This window comes from Balaenoptera ricei, chromosome 1 (assembly GCF_028023285.1).
Source record: "Balaenoptera ricei isolate mBalRic1 chromosome 1, mBalRic1.hap2, whole genome shotgun sequence".
Classification (NCBI taxonomy): domain Eukaryota; kingdom Metazoa; phylum Chordata; class Mammalia; order Artiodactyla; family Balaenopteridae; genus Balaenoptera; species Balaenoptera ricei.
In genome coordinates, this window is record NC_082639.1 from 55,150,064 (window position 1) to 55,167,189 (window position 17,126).

The window sequence follows — 17,126 nt, forward strand, 5'->3', positions numbered from 1 at the left end:
AACAGTGCTGCTATGAACATTTGTGTACAAGTATTTGTTTGAGTCTCTGAGATTCTTTTGTTTGAGTGAGATTTTATAGTTAGCAAAGTCCCTTTATGTCCATTCTCTTCCTAGTAAGGAGGAGCGTGCATGTTAACTAGTCGTATTACCCCAAAGGGCAACATGTTAGGGCCTCACTCCTTAGTAAGAATCACTTCAGCTTGACTAAGGCTTTTAGGCCCCAGTGTAAAATCTGGTGCAGAAGAAAGTGGTTTCCAGTTTGGAGGGTCCTCCTGGTATGGAGAGGGTCCGTGTCTGTGAGCTAGCCTAGGTCATCTCCATGTCTGTTATGTCTATTACAGTTCTGTTGGTCAGTCTGTGCACAGTGGGGTGAGGGTAGAAACAGCTCTCAGCAGCACCCTCTCCCTCATTCAGCTCTTGTTTACTGAGCTGTGCACTGTGCCGGGCCCTGGAGTTACGAAGCCAAATCAGACCTGGTCCTTGCCTTAGAGTAGTGGTAAAGTGGGCAGAAAACAGACAAACATAATATGAAGTCAGAAATGCGTAGGAGTGGTGTGATAAAGGTGCTGGACGGGTGGGGGAGTGGAGTGGGCAGTGACTAACTTTCCTGGGGGAGTTGGAACATCGGGGTCTTAAAGACATAAAGACAACCACAAGGTGAGAAAGAGGATGGAGGGAGCGCTGGGTCTCAGGAAGAGAACAGGCGAGGCCAGGAGAACAGCAAAGTGCATTCCTTGTTTGGAGACTAGCAAGGTCAATAGCATGGCTAGTATCATTAAGTTCACAGGTTCATCAGGCCAGGAACCAGGCTGGAAAAATGGGCAGGAACTAGGGAAAGGCCTTATGTACTACAGTCAAGAAACTGTGGTGAGTCAGAAACTAGGATGAATTTTAGGCAGGAAATGACCTGATCAAGTCTGTGTTTTGAAAAGATCCCTTTGTAACAAGTGACTGATGAACCAGCCTCCCACACCCTCCCTCCCGGTCTGCCTTCTCTGTCATCTCACCGGCCGTAGGCTGGCCCTGGACTGAAGTGCAAGGCCAGGAAGATGCCTTCTTCTTCACACACGGACCTCTCGTCAATTGCCCCACCCTCCTTGTATACAACTTTCAGCAAAGATGAAAGTGCCAACAGCAGTTAATAAAAATTCCATCTATACTGAGCTCTTCCTGACCAAGTATGTCATCTCTCCTGGAAGTATTTGAATTTAGAAGTAGGCCAAGCTCAAACAAATAAGTGAACTGTTCATGATGGGAATTCAGCCACCCAGGGATAGGCGCAGATGGATTCTGATAAAGTTGTTCTGAAGATTAAATGAGGTCATTTGAGGGCCTTCCTGATACCCTCACACCATAGCCCCTCCTGCTCATCTGTATACAGTAAGGTTCCCACCACCCCACCCCCCGCCATCCCGTAACACTTTCCTTTTTTTTCTTTTTTTTTTTACTTTTTATTTTGAAATATTTATATTTAAGAAAAGTGGCACAAGTAGTACAGAGTTTCCGTATGCTCTTATCCCATTACCCCTAATGTTAACGTCTTGTGTCAACATAGTACTGTTATCAAAAGTAAGAAATTAACACTGGTACAACACTACTAACTAATCTACAGACTTCGTTCCGTTTTCACCAGTTTTTCTACGAATATTAAGGGTTTCTTTGGAAATCATGTGTCTAAGGCAACAGTTGAGTTTGCTCTCTTGTCTGCCTTAAATTGAGGCACGCTTCAGAAACCCTGCTCTCCCTGGAAACGCTAAAGAGAGCGCCAGCAGGCCTCTCATGATCCAAACCTGGCACGTCTCCATTTTGGCATCCATTTAGGGTATTCTGCGTCCTTTCACTCCCCATACCCTACCTACCCGCCCATCCTTTCTCCTCCTTTCCTGCTCCCCACTCTCAAAAAACTACATCGTGGGCTTTCCAGACCCCACACTGCACAGTGCGTTGTTTTCATTTTCGGAGAGCTCTCGAGAGCCTTATTCCAGACCCGAGAGGTTTGCCAAGGAACGTGTAGCTATTGACTCCCACTGTCACTGGCAAACTCCCGTGGGCAGTGTTTCCCCATTCTCGATCCATGGTGCTTCCTGAGTGGATACTCCTACTGCTGCCACGTTGGTCATCCTTGCTCTCAGCCAGCATGACCATCCCTCATAAGCTCCTTGCTCTGGGGAAGGGGGAGACCCCAGAGGTGGAGGGCAAACTGTGTTTGCTTTTCCCTATCATATGACAGTGACTTCGAAAGGTTGAGGGGCTGGTAACACAGTAATTAAATTACCTTTATGAGAAACAGGAGTGCCCATCACAAAGCGCCCGGGCATCCTGACATCACGATGAGGTAGCTGGCACATGTTGGTGCCAGCTGCTGTGATGAATGGCCAGAATTCTGTTTGCCCTCTCCTAGTGCACTTTTCTTCTCCCTAGAACGCAGCCTCGGGCACGCTCGCAGCAAGTGCCCTTGCACTCTTGCTGCCTTGCTGCTTCATGTTTTTAATTTGCTGAGCATGGAGGGCATCAGCGATGAAAGAAGTGTGAGCTGGAGAAAAGCATAAAGCTGATTAATGTTGGAGGAGCGTTTGTTCCCCTCCAGCCACAGCCAGCAGGGAAAATGGAAAGGATGAAAGGCGATTGCGACTTGATGTTTAAAAGAAAATCTTTTTGCCACCCAGCAGATACCAAAACATCTTCACAGTAGAAGGCCCCTGTAAGCAATGCAAAAATTTCTATAACCAACCATTTGGAAGGAAGCTGTATACCATGGTTACAAGTGCTAGTCTGGGGCAAATCTATTTCTTCTGCTTGCTGTGTCACATTAGACAAGTTCTTTGCTCTTTCTGACCCTATAGTTTTCTCATCTGTAAAATGGGAATAATTACACCTTCACCTTCTGTATAAGACTGTTGTCAGGATTAAATGACTTAATATTGATTTTATACATAAATGAAATTTAACAGTGCCTGGCACAGAGTAAAGGCTCATTACAAAGCCTCTTATTTATTATTAGGCTGATTTAATTTAAAGTAGTATTGAAAAGTAGAACATCATTACAGATCCAACAGCCTGGTATTCAAGCTTCAGTTTGAATTTTGAGTTTAAATCCTAGCTCCACAACTTACTGGCTTTGTGAATCTGAGCCAGTTACTTAACTTCTCTGAACTTGAGTTTCTCCCTCTGATAAATAAGGATAGTAACACTGCACAAGGGGCTACTTTGACGAAAGCACTTAGCATAGTACTCAGCACAAAGAGTGGCAGACACTTAATACATGTTTATTTTTCTAGTGCTGTGGTTCTCCACCGCATTCAAATCACCTGAGAGCTTTTTTTTTTTTTTTTTTAATTTTTATTTATTTATTTATTTATTTTTGGCTGTGTTGGGTCTTCGTTGCTGTGCGAGGGCTTTCTCTAGTTGCGGCAAGTGGGGGCCACTCTTCATCGCGGTGCGCGGGCCTCTCACTGTCGCGGCCTTTCTTGTTGCGGAGCACAGGCTCCAGACGCGCAGGACCTGAGAGCTTTTTCAAACGCATGAATACCTAAGCTGCATCCCCAGAGACTGACTTAATAGGTCCGAGGTGGGGTTTGGGCACTGGTATTTTCGAAAGCTTCCTAAGGAGATTGTATAAGCAAACAGGACTGAGAACTACTCCTTAGCAGGTGACATTACATACTGTTTTTTTTTTTATTTTGTTTGTTTTGTTTTTTATATCTGTCCCCAAGAGACTAGCCAGTATATCAAGAATTCTGGGCACAGTCAAAAATTTAATACACCTGCAGCTCTAAGCCCTTGATAAGAAATATGCAGCCAAGGAATTGCATTCCATTTTATTCCGAGAAACAGTATTCAAAGGGTCTTTTTACAATCTTGAACTGGAAAGGTGGTAAGAAGTTTAGCCTAAGCCTCACACATAAAATATGGAAACTCCCAGTAGGTCAGGGATTTATATCTGGGGGTAATTCCAGGGTTTCGTCCTCCCAAGAGATATAAATTGAGGCCTTGAGAGTTTAATGCGGGGGAGGAAGAAGTGTTCTCATAATGACACCTTAAAAATCCAGAGCTCTGCTAATGCCTAGGGATAGAAAAGCATCGTCTGTAATAGTGGGGGTGGGAGTAGGGGGGGTGCATTCTGGTCTCCGGACTTCAGTCTCCGAGATCCAAGGCTGGGTCATCGAGAAACTTCTTTCTCCCCATAGGTTTATGGTATTAGCTACCCAATAAAAGTGGGGTTAATTTTACAACCCAAGTAAAATTTAAGCCAAAAAGCCTTCAACATTACTCTAGGATTTATGAAAGTAAACATTTAGAGTGCTTGCAGGATTTTGCAACATTAAAATTTCAGTGTCTTTATGTCAGGTATATGATATATTCATTTGTACGTGTACTTAAAGGTTACGTTTTTAAGAGCTTTGCACTGCAAACTATTTGGAGGACTACACTGAAGATACTGCTCCCATCTCCAATTTCAAAATGACTGTTTTAGTGAATAGGGAGTAGAAAGCAACTGAAAACCAGTGTCTTTTAAGGATCAGCTCTATCAGATTTTTTCACCTGGTTTCCTATTCTAGTGGGCTTTCTAGACTCCCTCACTGAACCCTCAGGTGTGGAAGTCCAGGGTCACAGCACTGACCACAGTCGATTTTACAAAGTTGAAGCTTAGTAAATAATTCTCCTCTTCTTTGGTAACTGTAAGTACTTTAATAATAATTGTGTGTTACCTCAGTGTAGCACTTTTTAAAAGCTTTTACACAATTTGATAGGATCCTCATGACTGTGACTTACAGGGTCGAGAGGTCAATTATTAGCTTCATCTTATAGATAAGAAAACCATAGCTCAGAGGACTTGGGAGGTTGCGTAAGGATATGCAAATGTTAAATGTAGAAGGAGAATTGTGTTCTCCTGATTTTTGCTCTAAAGTACTTTAACTTAGAAGAAACCAAAGAGGAAAAATGATGCTTTGTTCAGATGATGTGTCGATTCCAGCCAGGTTAACGGAGAAGGAGCATCCAGGAGAGAAGTCCGCCCATAAGCCTGGCAGGTAGCCTTCTGCTTGGCTGTGGTCTGCCTTTCAGAAGCAGATTGAGATTCTGTACTCTGGTGTCTTGAGCTTATCATAGGCCCGGGAGGTTTTGGCCTCTGTCCTTTCAAGCTGAACCTGCCATCTTGGGTCCTAATCTCCAGCCTTAGATCTCCAGCCGTTTGCCAGACTGTCACTAATCACATCACTTTCTGGTATCCCCTTGTCTTCAGAATAAAATCTCTGCCCTCCCTTTTATTATTGTCATTTGAGGCAGCAAACATTTTTTAAAGATTATTTTTTTAAGTTTTAGGGGATTATGAAAGCAAGTATCCATTGGCATTTGCTCTGGATTTCCTGGGATTTAGTGACTCATTTGAAATTGTCCAGTCCATGGTTTGCCATGGACCTCTCTCTGCAGGGTGGAGAGAATAGGTCTCAAGCAGGAGCCACGTAACTGGACTGCCCTCTGGTTTCTTTCCAGCTGCCCCCAGCTTCTCACCCCGTGGAATCTCCTAACTGACATATCAGTCCGAGTGTATCTTGGGGATAACGCGCCCACGCCTTTGTAGCAAATGAAGAGGAAATAATCTGTGCTTAAAAAACAAAAAACTGTAGAACATGTGCCCAGATTTCCAACTCATTCCCTCTTTACTCTTACAACTACATCATCTTCCAGCCCACCACCAGCTGCGAAAATAAAAGTGTTTTCTCCCAGATTTAAGGATGATTTTGTGCTTCAGGATGATTTTTCTGGGGGTGAAGGAAACTTGACCGACGTGACCAACAGATGTTTTAAACGATGGATGGAACTGAGGAAAAAGCCCAGTCTTTAGGATACTGTGCCCCACTGCGCCCCCTAGTGACTGTCTGGGGCATCGCGCAGTCAGAGCCAACTGCAAGTGTGTACTGCACCCTCTAATGTCTGTGCTCTGTTTTTAGAGATGAGTATGAAGAAGATGGATTCTGTCAGCCGTACAGAGGGATTGCGTGTGCAAGATTTATTGGCAACCGCACTGTCTATATGGAGTCTCTGCATATGCAAGGGGAAATAGAAAATCAAATCACAGGTAGGTAGCAATGAAATTATATTTATACCTTGCATAACAATTTTTCTCGCCAGAAGTTTTATTGAGCTCTTCTCTTGACAAAGGATTAGGCTAAGCATAGGGGTTAGGAGCAGGGCCATAAAGAAACAGGAGATGCAATCTCTGCTCGGAAATTTACATTAGAATAATTTATTGAAGTTTGCCCTTAGAGGAAAAGGAGGCTTTGAGAAGTCTCACATTCATTCAAACACTCCATAAATATTATTGGGTGCCTTTGGCATACCAGGACCTGGGCTGGGCACTGGGGATGTGATGCTGTGGGGAGTAAGCCAGGTACGTTTCTGCCCTCACAGAGCTTACTGTTTGGAAGCAACATTGTGTCGACTGAAAGCGGATGAATTTAGAGTCCAGAATTCTGGATGCTAATCCCAATATTGCCATTACTGTGACTCTGGGGAAAGTCTCTTACTCTGCATGAAAATCTCTTTCTTTACCTGTGAAGTGAGTGAGGAGGCAAGATGATCATAGGTCTCTTCCTGCTCTAGCTTTCTCTATTTTACCCTTCACTTTTCTGAATTGAAAGTATCTTTTTAATGGAAATCTAATAGTGAAGCACTACCTAGCACACGTGAGGTACGTCGTGTCGGCCACCTTGCACGATTTCGTACACCTAGTTCTGGTGGTTGCAGCCGCCTGTGCCTCTCCCATTAGTGTAGTTATTATGCCTCTGTGCCCTGTACCCTTGCAACACATTAAAATGGCCTTTCTGAAATTCTGATAAGGTTGCCAGCTTCAGCACTGAAAAATACAAGACACCCAGTTACATTTGATAATTTTTTAGTATGAGTATGTCCCAAATGTTTATCTAAAATTCACATGTAACTGGGTCCTTTGTAGTTTATCTGGCAACTCTAGGATTTAAGAGAGGCAAGAACACACCCAAGGCAGGCACGCAGAACAGCCAACAGTCCAGAAACTATGTCCCGTGAGGACTTCGAAGGAGCTAAGAGAGGGCCAGGGAAGCTATTTAACCCGAAGAGGCAACTGTAGGAAGATGTACTTGCCAATTGCGAAAGCCCTCAGGCTTTCAAGAGGAAAGACTCTGTGAAATTCCAGAGCAGAAGCAGGACTGATGGGGAGAAGCTATTGAAGAAACATTTCAACCTAGTAAAAGAACATTTGAACATACTTTTTACTAAGTATTCACAAAAATAAATGGGAGTTCTGATATAAATTTTTGGTCACCCAATTATATTAATCCTCTCTTGGACATTTTCAATGGACATCAGCTTACTGGAAAGTATTAACATTTTTTTTTTAATCCATTTAACTTTTTTAACACAGCATTTCCCAAACTTGTTTGGTTATGGAACCCCAACTTCTCAAACACTTTTAACATTCTACAGAATTAATGTTCTGAGGAACATACTTTGGGAAACAGTGTACTAACAACCTCTTAGGCTGCCTTGTGAGTATAAACTCCTTGTCAGTAGAGGTGTGCAAAGGCTAGTGCTCTTTTTGTACAGGGATAAGAGGTTAGGCTAAGTGACCACTAATATTCTATAATACGCACTGGAACAACTGAGTTGTACTCTTCGAGAACTTCCAAATGAGTTGCCTCATTTTCAGAAGATGGAATAGAAAGTATTCAAGCCACAAAGAAATTAAGCAAGTCACCCAAAGTCATCCAGCAGCTCAGAGGCAAGACACAGAACTAAATCCTGTGATCGGGCTCAGTCACTGCATAAAGCAAGCTCTGCCCTGCAGCTGTCAAATGTTTTAGAAGCCTCACAAAACTAATAAAAAGTACCGGATGAAACACAAAGTTCTGTTGCTTTGTAGTAAAAATGAAAAATATATTGTACTTTAACCTAATTAATTCTTTTTATTAGGAAACGGTACATATGTAACTTAATCCTGTTTTTTTAACTTTGTAGTCAAAATTATTTTTTTCAAGCCAGTGAAAGTAAGCTGCTTAGACATCTGAAATGAATCTCCTTCTCTTGGCCTTGTCTGTTTGAGCACAGCAGATTCTTTCCAATGTGTGTTTACATCTGATATCTGTTGACTAGATAACCGGGGGAGATAAACCCTGCCCCTGGGAGTTAATAATTCTGTTTGTTTTCCAGCTGCCTTCACCATGATCGGCACCTCCAGTCACTTGTCTGATAAGTGTTCTCAGTTCGCCATTCCTTCCCTGTGCCATTACGCCTTCCCATACTGTGATGAAACCTCATCTGTCCCAAAGCCCCGGGACTTGTGTCGCGATGAATGTGAAATCCTGGAAAATGTCCTGTGTCAAACAGAATACATTTTTGCGAGATCAAATCCCATGATTCTGATGAGGCTGAAACTGCCAAACTGTGAAGATCTCCCCCAGCCAGAGAGCCCCGAAGCTGCAAATTGTATCCGGATTGGAATTCCCATGGCGGATCCTATAAATAAAAGTAAGTGGTAGCCCCTGACCTTCTGTGCTGCCTCGGGGGCCAGCAACCCCATGAAAACTGGATCTTGATCCCTAGTAATGATTCGTGTTGATAGTCAGATTACCTTCCAATGGGCCAAATACTGTGTGGGGCTGAGCATTCAGCGGTGGCTTAGATGCAGTGCCTATCTTCAAGAAGTTGCATGACGATGATAATTTTAAAATATGGTTTCTGGTTCCTTAATAACTTAAAAATAGAATTGCCATATGTCCCAGCAATGCCACAACTGGGTATATACCCAAAAGAATTGAAAACAGGTGTTCAAACAAAAACTTGTACAGAAAGGTTCATAACAGCTCTAGTCACCACAGCTAAAAGGTGGAAACAGCCCAAATGTCCATCAGTAGGTGAGTAGATAAGTACATTGTGGTATATCCACATAATGAAATATTATTCATCCATGAAAAGGAGTAAAATCCTGTTACATGCTATAACATGGCATGAACCTTGAAAATACTGTCATAGAAGGAAGCCAGACACCATTGTATGAGTCCATTTATATGAAATATCCAGAGTAGACAACTCCATAAAGACAGAAAGCAGATTAATGGTTGCCAGGGGCAGGGGGAAGGGGAGAGTGGGCAGTGACTGCTTAAGAAGCATAGAGTTTCTTTGGGGGATAATATAAGTGTTCTAGGATGAGATAGAGGTGAAGCTTGCACAGTATTTTGAATGTTCTAAATGCACTAATGGTAAATTGTATGATCTGTGTATTGTGCCAAAATTTAAAAAATATGTAGATGGAGGCTTACCTCCATCCTCCTTCCTCTCACCCCCATGAAACAAAAGACTGTTTTTCTGTGCATTTCCCATGTGCATTGGCATGGCAATGGTCCTAACCCCTGTCAGAAACCCATAGTGCCCTGCTGCTGACTAACATTTTCTGAGAACTAGATTCTTTATTACAGGACTCATGTGCAGAAATGGAAAAAACAGTCCCTGCACCATTCACTAGGAAATGACTCCTGTGCCCCCAGGTCCCGCCCCAGTTCTGATTCTTTTCTGTGTTCAATATCAAAAATACTTGTGGAGGACTGGTTTTCTTCCTGAAGCATAAGCTGTAAATCCTCCCAGGAATGTCACTGCAAGGCCCGCTCTGTGTCCCATCAGGGAAGCCTCGGCTGTGAGGGTAATCGCACGTCCTCCCTCCAGAAACTGCTGGCCGGGAGCTCCAGCACCTCCTCTGCTTCTCTCTCACAGTTTGGGCTCTTCTTCTGTGTATTTCAGATCACAAGTGCTATAACAGCACAGGCGTGGACTACCGGGGAACCGTCAGTGTGACCAAATCAGGGCGCCAGTGCCAGCCGTGGAACTCCCAGTACCCACACACACACACCTTCACCGCCCTCCGCTTCCCAGAGCTGAATGGAGGACACTCCTACTGCCGCAACCCAGGGAATCAGAAGGAAGCTCCCTGGTGCTTCACCTTGGATGAAAACTATAAGTCTGACCTGTGCGACATCCCAGCATGTGGTAAATACCGTCCTTGCCTTTAAAGGATTCAGTCACTTTAAAAGATCCCCACTCCATGCCCCTTCCCTTAGGAGAATCGTGTAAGGGGGCAAAGGAGATTGATAGTGTTTGTTTGATCTCACACTGTTTCTAGGATAGATAAACCTTGCTGCTTTGACATAAAACACATTTTAGGGTACCAAAGCACACTCTCAAGGAGGAAACTGCTTTTATCCCTGCAGCTATTGTGTTAGTGAGTATAACAGGCACCGTCTCTCCAGAAGTACAGCTTATCACCATCATTCATGTAGTGAAAGGTGTTACCCACGATGGTCCGGGTCCAAGTGTACCTTTTTTAGTACAACAGGTGTATTGGAAGCAGAAAGAGAACACCCACAAGGGAGGATGAATCTATAGCCATTACTCAGTGATCCAAGGCAACCTGTGGATAAACTGTGTCCTTTGTCTCATCCTTTTATGCTGCAGAAGTATAGAAAGAAAATGAAATTTCTGAATCAGTTTGTTCCTTTTTCTAGAAATTGTTTGGAAGGTAAGAGAAAGAGAATGCAAATGCTGCTGATACCTGGAGTTCCAGTCTATTTTGGAACTGATTCATCTTCCTGATCCTAGTTCTATTGATAATGTCACCTGAGTTTACCAGGCATAGTGGGAGAGTCAGGATGTCACAGGAAAGCCACACCGGTAAAATGGAGCTAATAATGATATACATCCAGGGTTTATTGAGAGAATAAAATGAGTTGATAACTGGAAAACTCTACGATATCTGGAAGTTAATAAATGTTTAATAAATATTTTCTAGTGTAATTATTATATAGTCATTATATAAAGAGGAATTTATTATAATTAGTATGTAGTCTTCACATATAGAGGAATGCTTGCTCTCAGTTTAGCAAATACTGTTTGAGCCCACTATGGAGTAAGGAGGGTGAAAAAGGAAGAAAATATGATTCATGTTACAATCGCAATGCAGTCTGTGTGATGCGGTAGAAGTTAGCACAAATGCTGTGGAGTAAAGAAGAGGAAGCTAAAACATACTACAGAGGTCATTAGGAAAAAGTAATAAAAATATTAAAAGAACCCTTAGTGATAAAAATTTAGGAAACTATTATACTACAGTTTCATTCTTACATGTTACCTGTTACCACGGTATCTTTTCCTGCAAAATGGTTTTATAGATGGTTAAACATACTCAGTTTGAGAAAGAGGTAAGCAGACCCTTTTTGTGTTGCTGGGCTTTAAAATGCCTTCATATGCAGCATAAAGAACAAATTATGAAGTTAACTCTTCCAGAGCCACCATTGGAAACATCAAAGCAAATTATCCTGTATTTTTTAAATGGTTTGCACTTAAAATTTATGACTTTTCCCACATGCTATATTCAACGTTAATAGGAAAGGAATAAAATAAAATGTAGATTTATAATCATTTACTTAGTTGCCCCATCCCTTCTCCTACACCAGGTAGGTGTGAAGATTTGCAAGAGAGCCAGGGATAAAAGCAATACTTACTGAGTATTTCCCATGTGGCAGGCATCATTCTTAGAGTTTCAGAGGCTTTATTTATAATAAGGGGGTTAAGAGGGTTAAGAATACCCTCACGTTGTGACAGGTATTCTTAACCCTGTGCTGCCAAGGAAGAAACAGAGGCTCAGAGAGCAACAGAGTCACCCCGCTAGTCTGTCTGACTCCAAACTCATCTTCCTGCTACTCCACTGTGCTGTCTCAGGAGACTGATGTGTGTCCTTAAGGAACCCAAATGAATTATTTTAAGGAAGAAACACATTGTTTACTCGACTCTGGGTGAACACCGTTGTCCTTTAGGTGACTTCTGACCCTTAATTTCCAACTATAATCCTCATCAGAAGTAGGGAGATAATCAGACATAGAGAACAGACTTGTGGTTGCCAGGGGGGAGGGGGATAGGGGGGGGAAGAATTGGGAGTTTGGGATTAGCAGATGCAAACTAGTATACATAGGGTTGGATAAACAACAAGGTCCTACTCTGTAGCACAGGGAACTATATTCAATACCCTATGAAAAAGAATGTATACCAATATATGTATATCTGAGTCACTTTGCTATAGAGCAGAAATTAACACAACATTGTAAATCAACTATGCTTGAATACAATTTTTAAAAATAAAATAAAAATAAAGAAGTAGGGAGATAATTTGCTCATAAACTGGAAGATTTGTTGATAATCGGATTCAAGCTTTATTACAATTAGTTTAAGTCAAGATTCGAAATGATACCTAAAAAACGTATTGCTTTCCATTTCAACAGTGTTCCTAAAGCAGTCAGACCAAACACACTCTCCAAAAGATGAAAGAAACCCTTGAACAGTCTTTCAGACTGTGGACACAGAAAGAATGACCACCTATATTACCTACCATGTGCCTGCACGGTGCTTTGTGCTTTACATCTTCATCTCCATTTAAAACTCATCACCACGCTATGGGATAGATGTTATTAACATATCCCACCAAGGTTCAGAAGGGTTAAAGGACTAGTCTAAATGAGACAACTCATGGGATTGGACCTTGAACCCTCGTCTATTTGCACATAGCTCTGACCAAACTCAAAGCTTGCACTCTTTCCCCAGACACTCTGCTGTTTCCCATTTAAAGATTTTTCAGAAATAAATAAAAGAGTGACAATAGGCTCAACCTCTGGATCTCAGTATACTGAGTCCCATAACATGATATGACATCTAAACATGTTCCCTTGCTGATGAAGAATTCCATCATAGTATTGCTCAGTATATTATTATAGTATTAATCAGTACAGTGATGTTGGAAACCCTAAGATATTTCTTTTTAAATATCAATCTGCATAATTCTGAGGACTGGTTAATTCTAGTCATATGAGAGATAAATTTAGATGAAAGTTAAATCTGCAGATAACAAGCCAGTTTTCACCACTTACAATAAAACTTTTTTAAAAAGACATTTTCATTTCATTTGGAAAGAAAACAGTTCCTTTTGAATTCTTCAGGCCAAGCCACAAATACATCCATTAAAGGAACAGGGAATCCTTGACATGTGATGAATAAGAAGCTGGCTGAGAGGCCAGCGGCTCCCCAGGGTATGAAATAAAACAGAGAGCAGGTCGGCATCAGCTGTTGCTCCAAGGCAAGGCTTCTTGTAACTGCCCCTTGATAGCCCACCTCTAACAAAATAATCATACTAGAATCCTACTTTTATAACATTTCGTTAGAGCATTTGATTTTTTTTTCTCATTTCATCCTTACAAAAATCATAAAAGATAAAGCAGGAATTTCCTGCCCTACTTTAACATATGGGACAACCAAGGCCCAGGGAAGTGGTAGGACTGACCCAAGAACACAAATTAGTTAACAGAAACCAGGTTTCTGGTTCAGGCCCAGGTTCCCTAGGGCCACTCACTGCTGTTTGTTCTGTACCAGTTGTTCTCAAACCGGGACAGTTTTGCCTTCCAGGGTGCATTTGGCAATATCTAGAGATACTTTGGTCATCGCAGCTGGGTGGGGTTGGGGGAGGCTACTGACATCTATTGTGTAGAGGCCAGGGATGCTGGTAAACATCCCAGAGTGCACAGAACAGCCCTCACGAAGAATTATCCAGCCCAGAACGCCGGTAGTGCCAGGTTTGGGGAACCCTGAGACTGAAAAAGAATTATACAATTTAGACCATAGAATATAGCATATTGCATATACTGTATAAATTATACAATTTAGACTATAGAATAACAATATTAAACAACAGTTAACATTTACTGAGTGCTTACAAAAAGCCACTATGCAAAGAGTTTTTTATGCATTGTCTCATATATAATAGTTCTATAACTGTATGAGTTGAGTTTTATTCTACCCAAGAAGAGAAAAATGAGACTTAGGTTAAATAACTTGTCCAAGGCCACATGGTTAATAAGAAGTAGACCCAGGACTCAGAGCTATAGCCAGTCTTGTAAATTCTATGATTTATATATGTGTGTGAGTATTTGTGTGTTTATGCATACAAATAGGTAGGTAGGTAGGTAGGTAGATGGATGGATAGATAGATGATAAATAGATAGATGATAAATAGATTGATAGAGATACTGAGAATAAGTCTGCATCTTATAATGAGGTGTAAGCTGTGGGGCATATCTGAAATGAGTTCTTTTCCTCCTTCCTCTCAAATGGGATGGAGTCCCATGGGAATGTTCCTGCATTCTTTGTTAAGTCAAAGTTAAGGAGGTTTCAAAATCTCCACGGGGTTTCTCATTTTCCTACTGATATCTTTTGTTTTCATTTCAACTAAGTAAGGCTAAAAGAAGTATAGACCTAATTAAATGCAGAATGTGAGCATTTGTTGTACTTTCTAGAATAAAGGCACTTGAGAACAGTCTGCCCCAGATTGTTTTATCTGTGAACTTTTACTCTAAGACAGAACATAAAATTAAACACAACCAAATATGTCTGCTGTGAATTCTGGGAATTGGCTCAGCTAGGGCTGTATGCGTGTGCCCAGGCAGTGCCTGGGAAAAGCGAAAGAACGAAAGATAGTTTGAGCCAGACATGATCTCTCACCTTCCCTGTCTTTTCTTTCCTATCCCAGGCATCCAGCAATTAGAATGGTTATTATTCATTCATTCACTTACTGAAACCAATATGTGTTGAACTTCTACTACACTTTAGATTTTGCTAACAAGCCACGCCCTCGTGTAGCTTACAATCTAGTGGAAGAATCGGATGAAAAAAATGCAAATCACATTAAGCACTGTTTTACAGTTCCCAGCGTTCATGTGTGCTGTTATGTGCTTTTCTGTTTGTGCCGTGATGTCTGCTGTTGGTTGAACACTGTGCTAAGTTCTTTACAGCGGCGTCTGGCCTATGACTTAGCTGACGCTCAATAAAATGTGCTGAGTTAACCCTCATAATAACCACAGGTTAAAGGTATCTCCTCCATTTCACTGATGGAGAAGCTGAGACGATGTTATTTTTACTAAAGCCAAGATCAGATCCACAGGACTCAAGGTCCAGCCTCTGTCCACCATGCTACAGCTAAAGGACACATTCTAGCTTATTCAGAGGAATAAACATTCCTTTATAATTTTCCTCTTCCCTTTGATCCTTATGAGCTCTCTAGGTCTTTGATTTTCTTATCTGAAGCTGTACAGATGCAGGAATGGAGCCCCCAGACACAAGACATCTTCTCTGAGACCCCAGGGTGCTCTACTTAGCCTCAGCCTGATCGGGACTAGGTCCCCCGGCAGCTCCACCCGGGCCTCACAGCGTTTGTCCTTTTCCCGTTAAGTCCTAGATCTCCTCCCTTCCTGGCAGCCCCAGGTCCCCAGTCCTTTGGCCATCTTCTGTGAGATCCTGCCTGCAAACCTTCATTCACTACGCTCTCACCTCTAGTCACTGTGGCCACCTTCCAAGCCAAATACTGTGGGCTGGGTGGAAACAAAGTCGAAAAAGAAACATTTGCCTATGTTCTTTCCAGCTGGCACCTAGGCACACCTCCCAGCTTCACAGCTTCACTGTAGCCCTTATCATTGCTTTTCTGCACAGCCCTGAGTGGAGAACTGTGGAAAATGTCTGTTTCTTTGGGAGCTCCTTTTGCAATGACCTAGCCATTTGCCCTTGTCCGTATTCTACCACATAACTTATATTCTGTCTGTCTCCCCAACTAATTGAGATCCCCTATTTGTTTCTTTCTTGAATTGTATGGGGAGGCGGAACCTTGATTACGTTCATGTTTTCATATTCAAACCTTGGCCCTTTATTTCACTCTAGATAAGTCCTGAGCCACAGTTCTTCCACTAGCCAGGCCAGCATGTCTGATTCACCTCTAATGAAAGGTTTCTCCATCTACCAAACAACCAGAACTTCCAAACAGCAGTAGAGTAAGTCCCTTACATACGAACCTTCAGGTTGCGAACTTTCAAAGATGCAAACTCGCGTTCCATCAGCGTCAGGCGTGAGTGAAATTGCAGCTTGCCCTCCGTCTCCTATTGCTGACGATCCTTCAGCTCTACCATCTCCCACCTCCTCTCCCTCCTCCAGTCAGTAACTCTTCTTGCCTGTTCACTCGATGCCAGCCCCTGGATGCCAGCTGTTGAACTGTACTACTGTACTTTTCAAGGTACTGTAAGATTAAAAATGTTTTCTTTATTTTCTGTGTTTGTTTTCAATATGTTATTTGTGTGAAAAGTATTATAAACCTATTACAGTACAGTACTATATAGCCGATTGTGTTAGTTGGGTACCTAAGCTAACTTTGTTGGACTTATGTACAAATTGGACTTACGAACGTGCTCTCAGAATGGAACACGTTCGTATGTAGGGGACTTACTGTGTTGTTTTTACACCTAAACCAGCTTCACTGAAGAGTACCCATTGATAAGAAAGTAGTGAACCATTTGGGTCAATTTGGAGTTTTCGTACCTGGCCTGTTGCTTTTGTATTTCCTTTTAAGTCCTTGCCTTGCAACGGTTTGCCAAAGGGCACGTTGCCCAGTTCTGTGCCTGAATAGCCCTGACTTGTCCCATAACCTTACAAACACCCACCCTGGGTTCTGCTTTGTCACAAACCATTTTCTCCAACGTGGTGGTTTACAGTTTGGGGCAAGGCAGATGTTTTCCAGATTGCGAACATTGCAGTTTTTAACTCACTCTGTCAGCAGCCTTCTCCCATATTTCACAGAAGACCTGTTGTAAGGCAATTTATCTTTCAGCCATTTCTTCAGACCAAAATTGAACATTACAGTGAATTGGATGGTGGGGAGGGGGGAAGGAGGTAAGAGGAAGGAATAGAGTACTGCTTTGTATAGTCTGAAGTTTTCCGGAAGAGTTATTTTTGTGCTACAGAGATTTTCAAGATGTACTTTGGTCTCCAGTCTTTATATATTTTCGACAAAGTAAAGAACAATAGTTACCGAAAACTTATAACTGAGTCATGTTCCATAAACATTTTACACCATGAAATAATTTTCTCTCAAAAGTTTTTTTATTGTCCCCCGTATGCATTGAGTCATTTACCCAGTGTGTCAGCTACTCTAGCAATAAGCTTTTGGAAGCCCTTAACTCTTTGGGCCCACTACCATGCCAATAGGAAGTGCTCCTCGTCATCTTGGACTTTTGGTGACA

The 17,126-nt window shown here is 42.1% G+C and overlaps 1 protein-coding gene across 3 annotated transcripts in view; it reads left to right on the forward strand.

Moving 5' to 3' along the window:
- Nucleotides 1–17,126, forward strand: part of ROR1 (receptor tyrosine kinase like orphan receptor 1) — a 171,880-nt gene that overhangs the window by 128,601 nt on the left and 26,153 nt on the right. For all 3 annotated transcript variants that reach the window (XM_059923985.1, XM_059924003.1, XM_059923995.1), the window contains 3 exons: nucleotides 5,952–6,079; nucleotides 8,188–8,505; nucleotides 9,772–10,017. In XM_059923985.1, coding sequence (XP_059779968.1) covers nucleotides 5,952–6,079; nucleotides 8,188–8,505; nucleotides 9,772–10,017 — 692 coding nt within the window. The remainder of the gene's footprint in view (nucleotides 1–5,951; nucleotides 6,080–8,187; nucleotides 8,506–9,771; nucleotides 10,018–17,126) is intronic.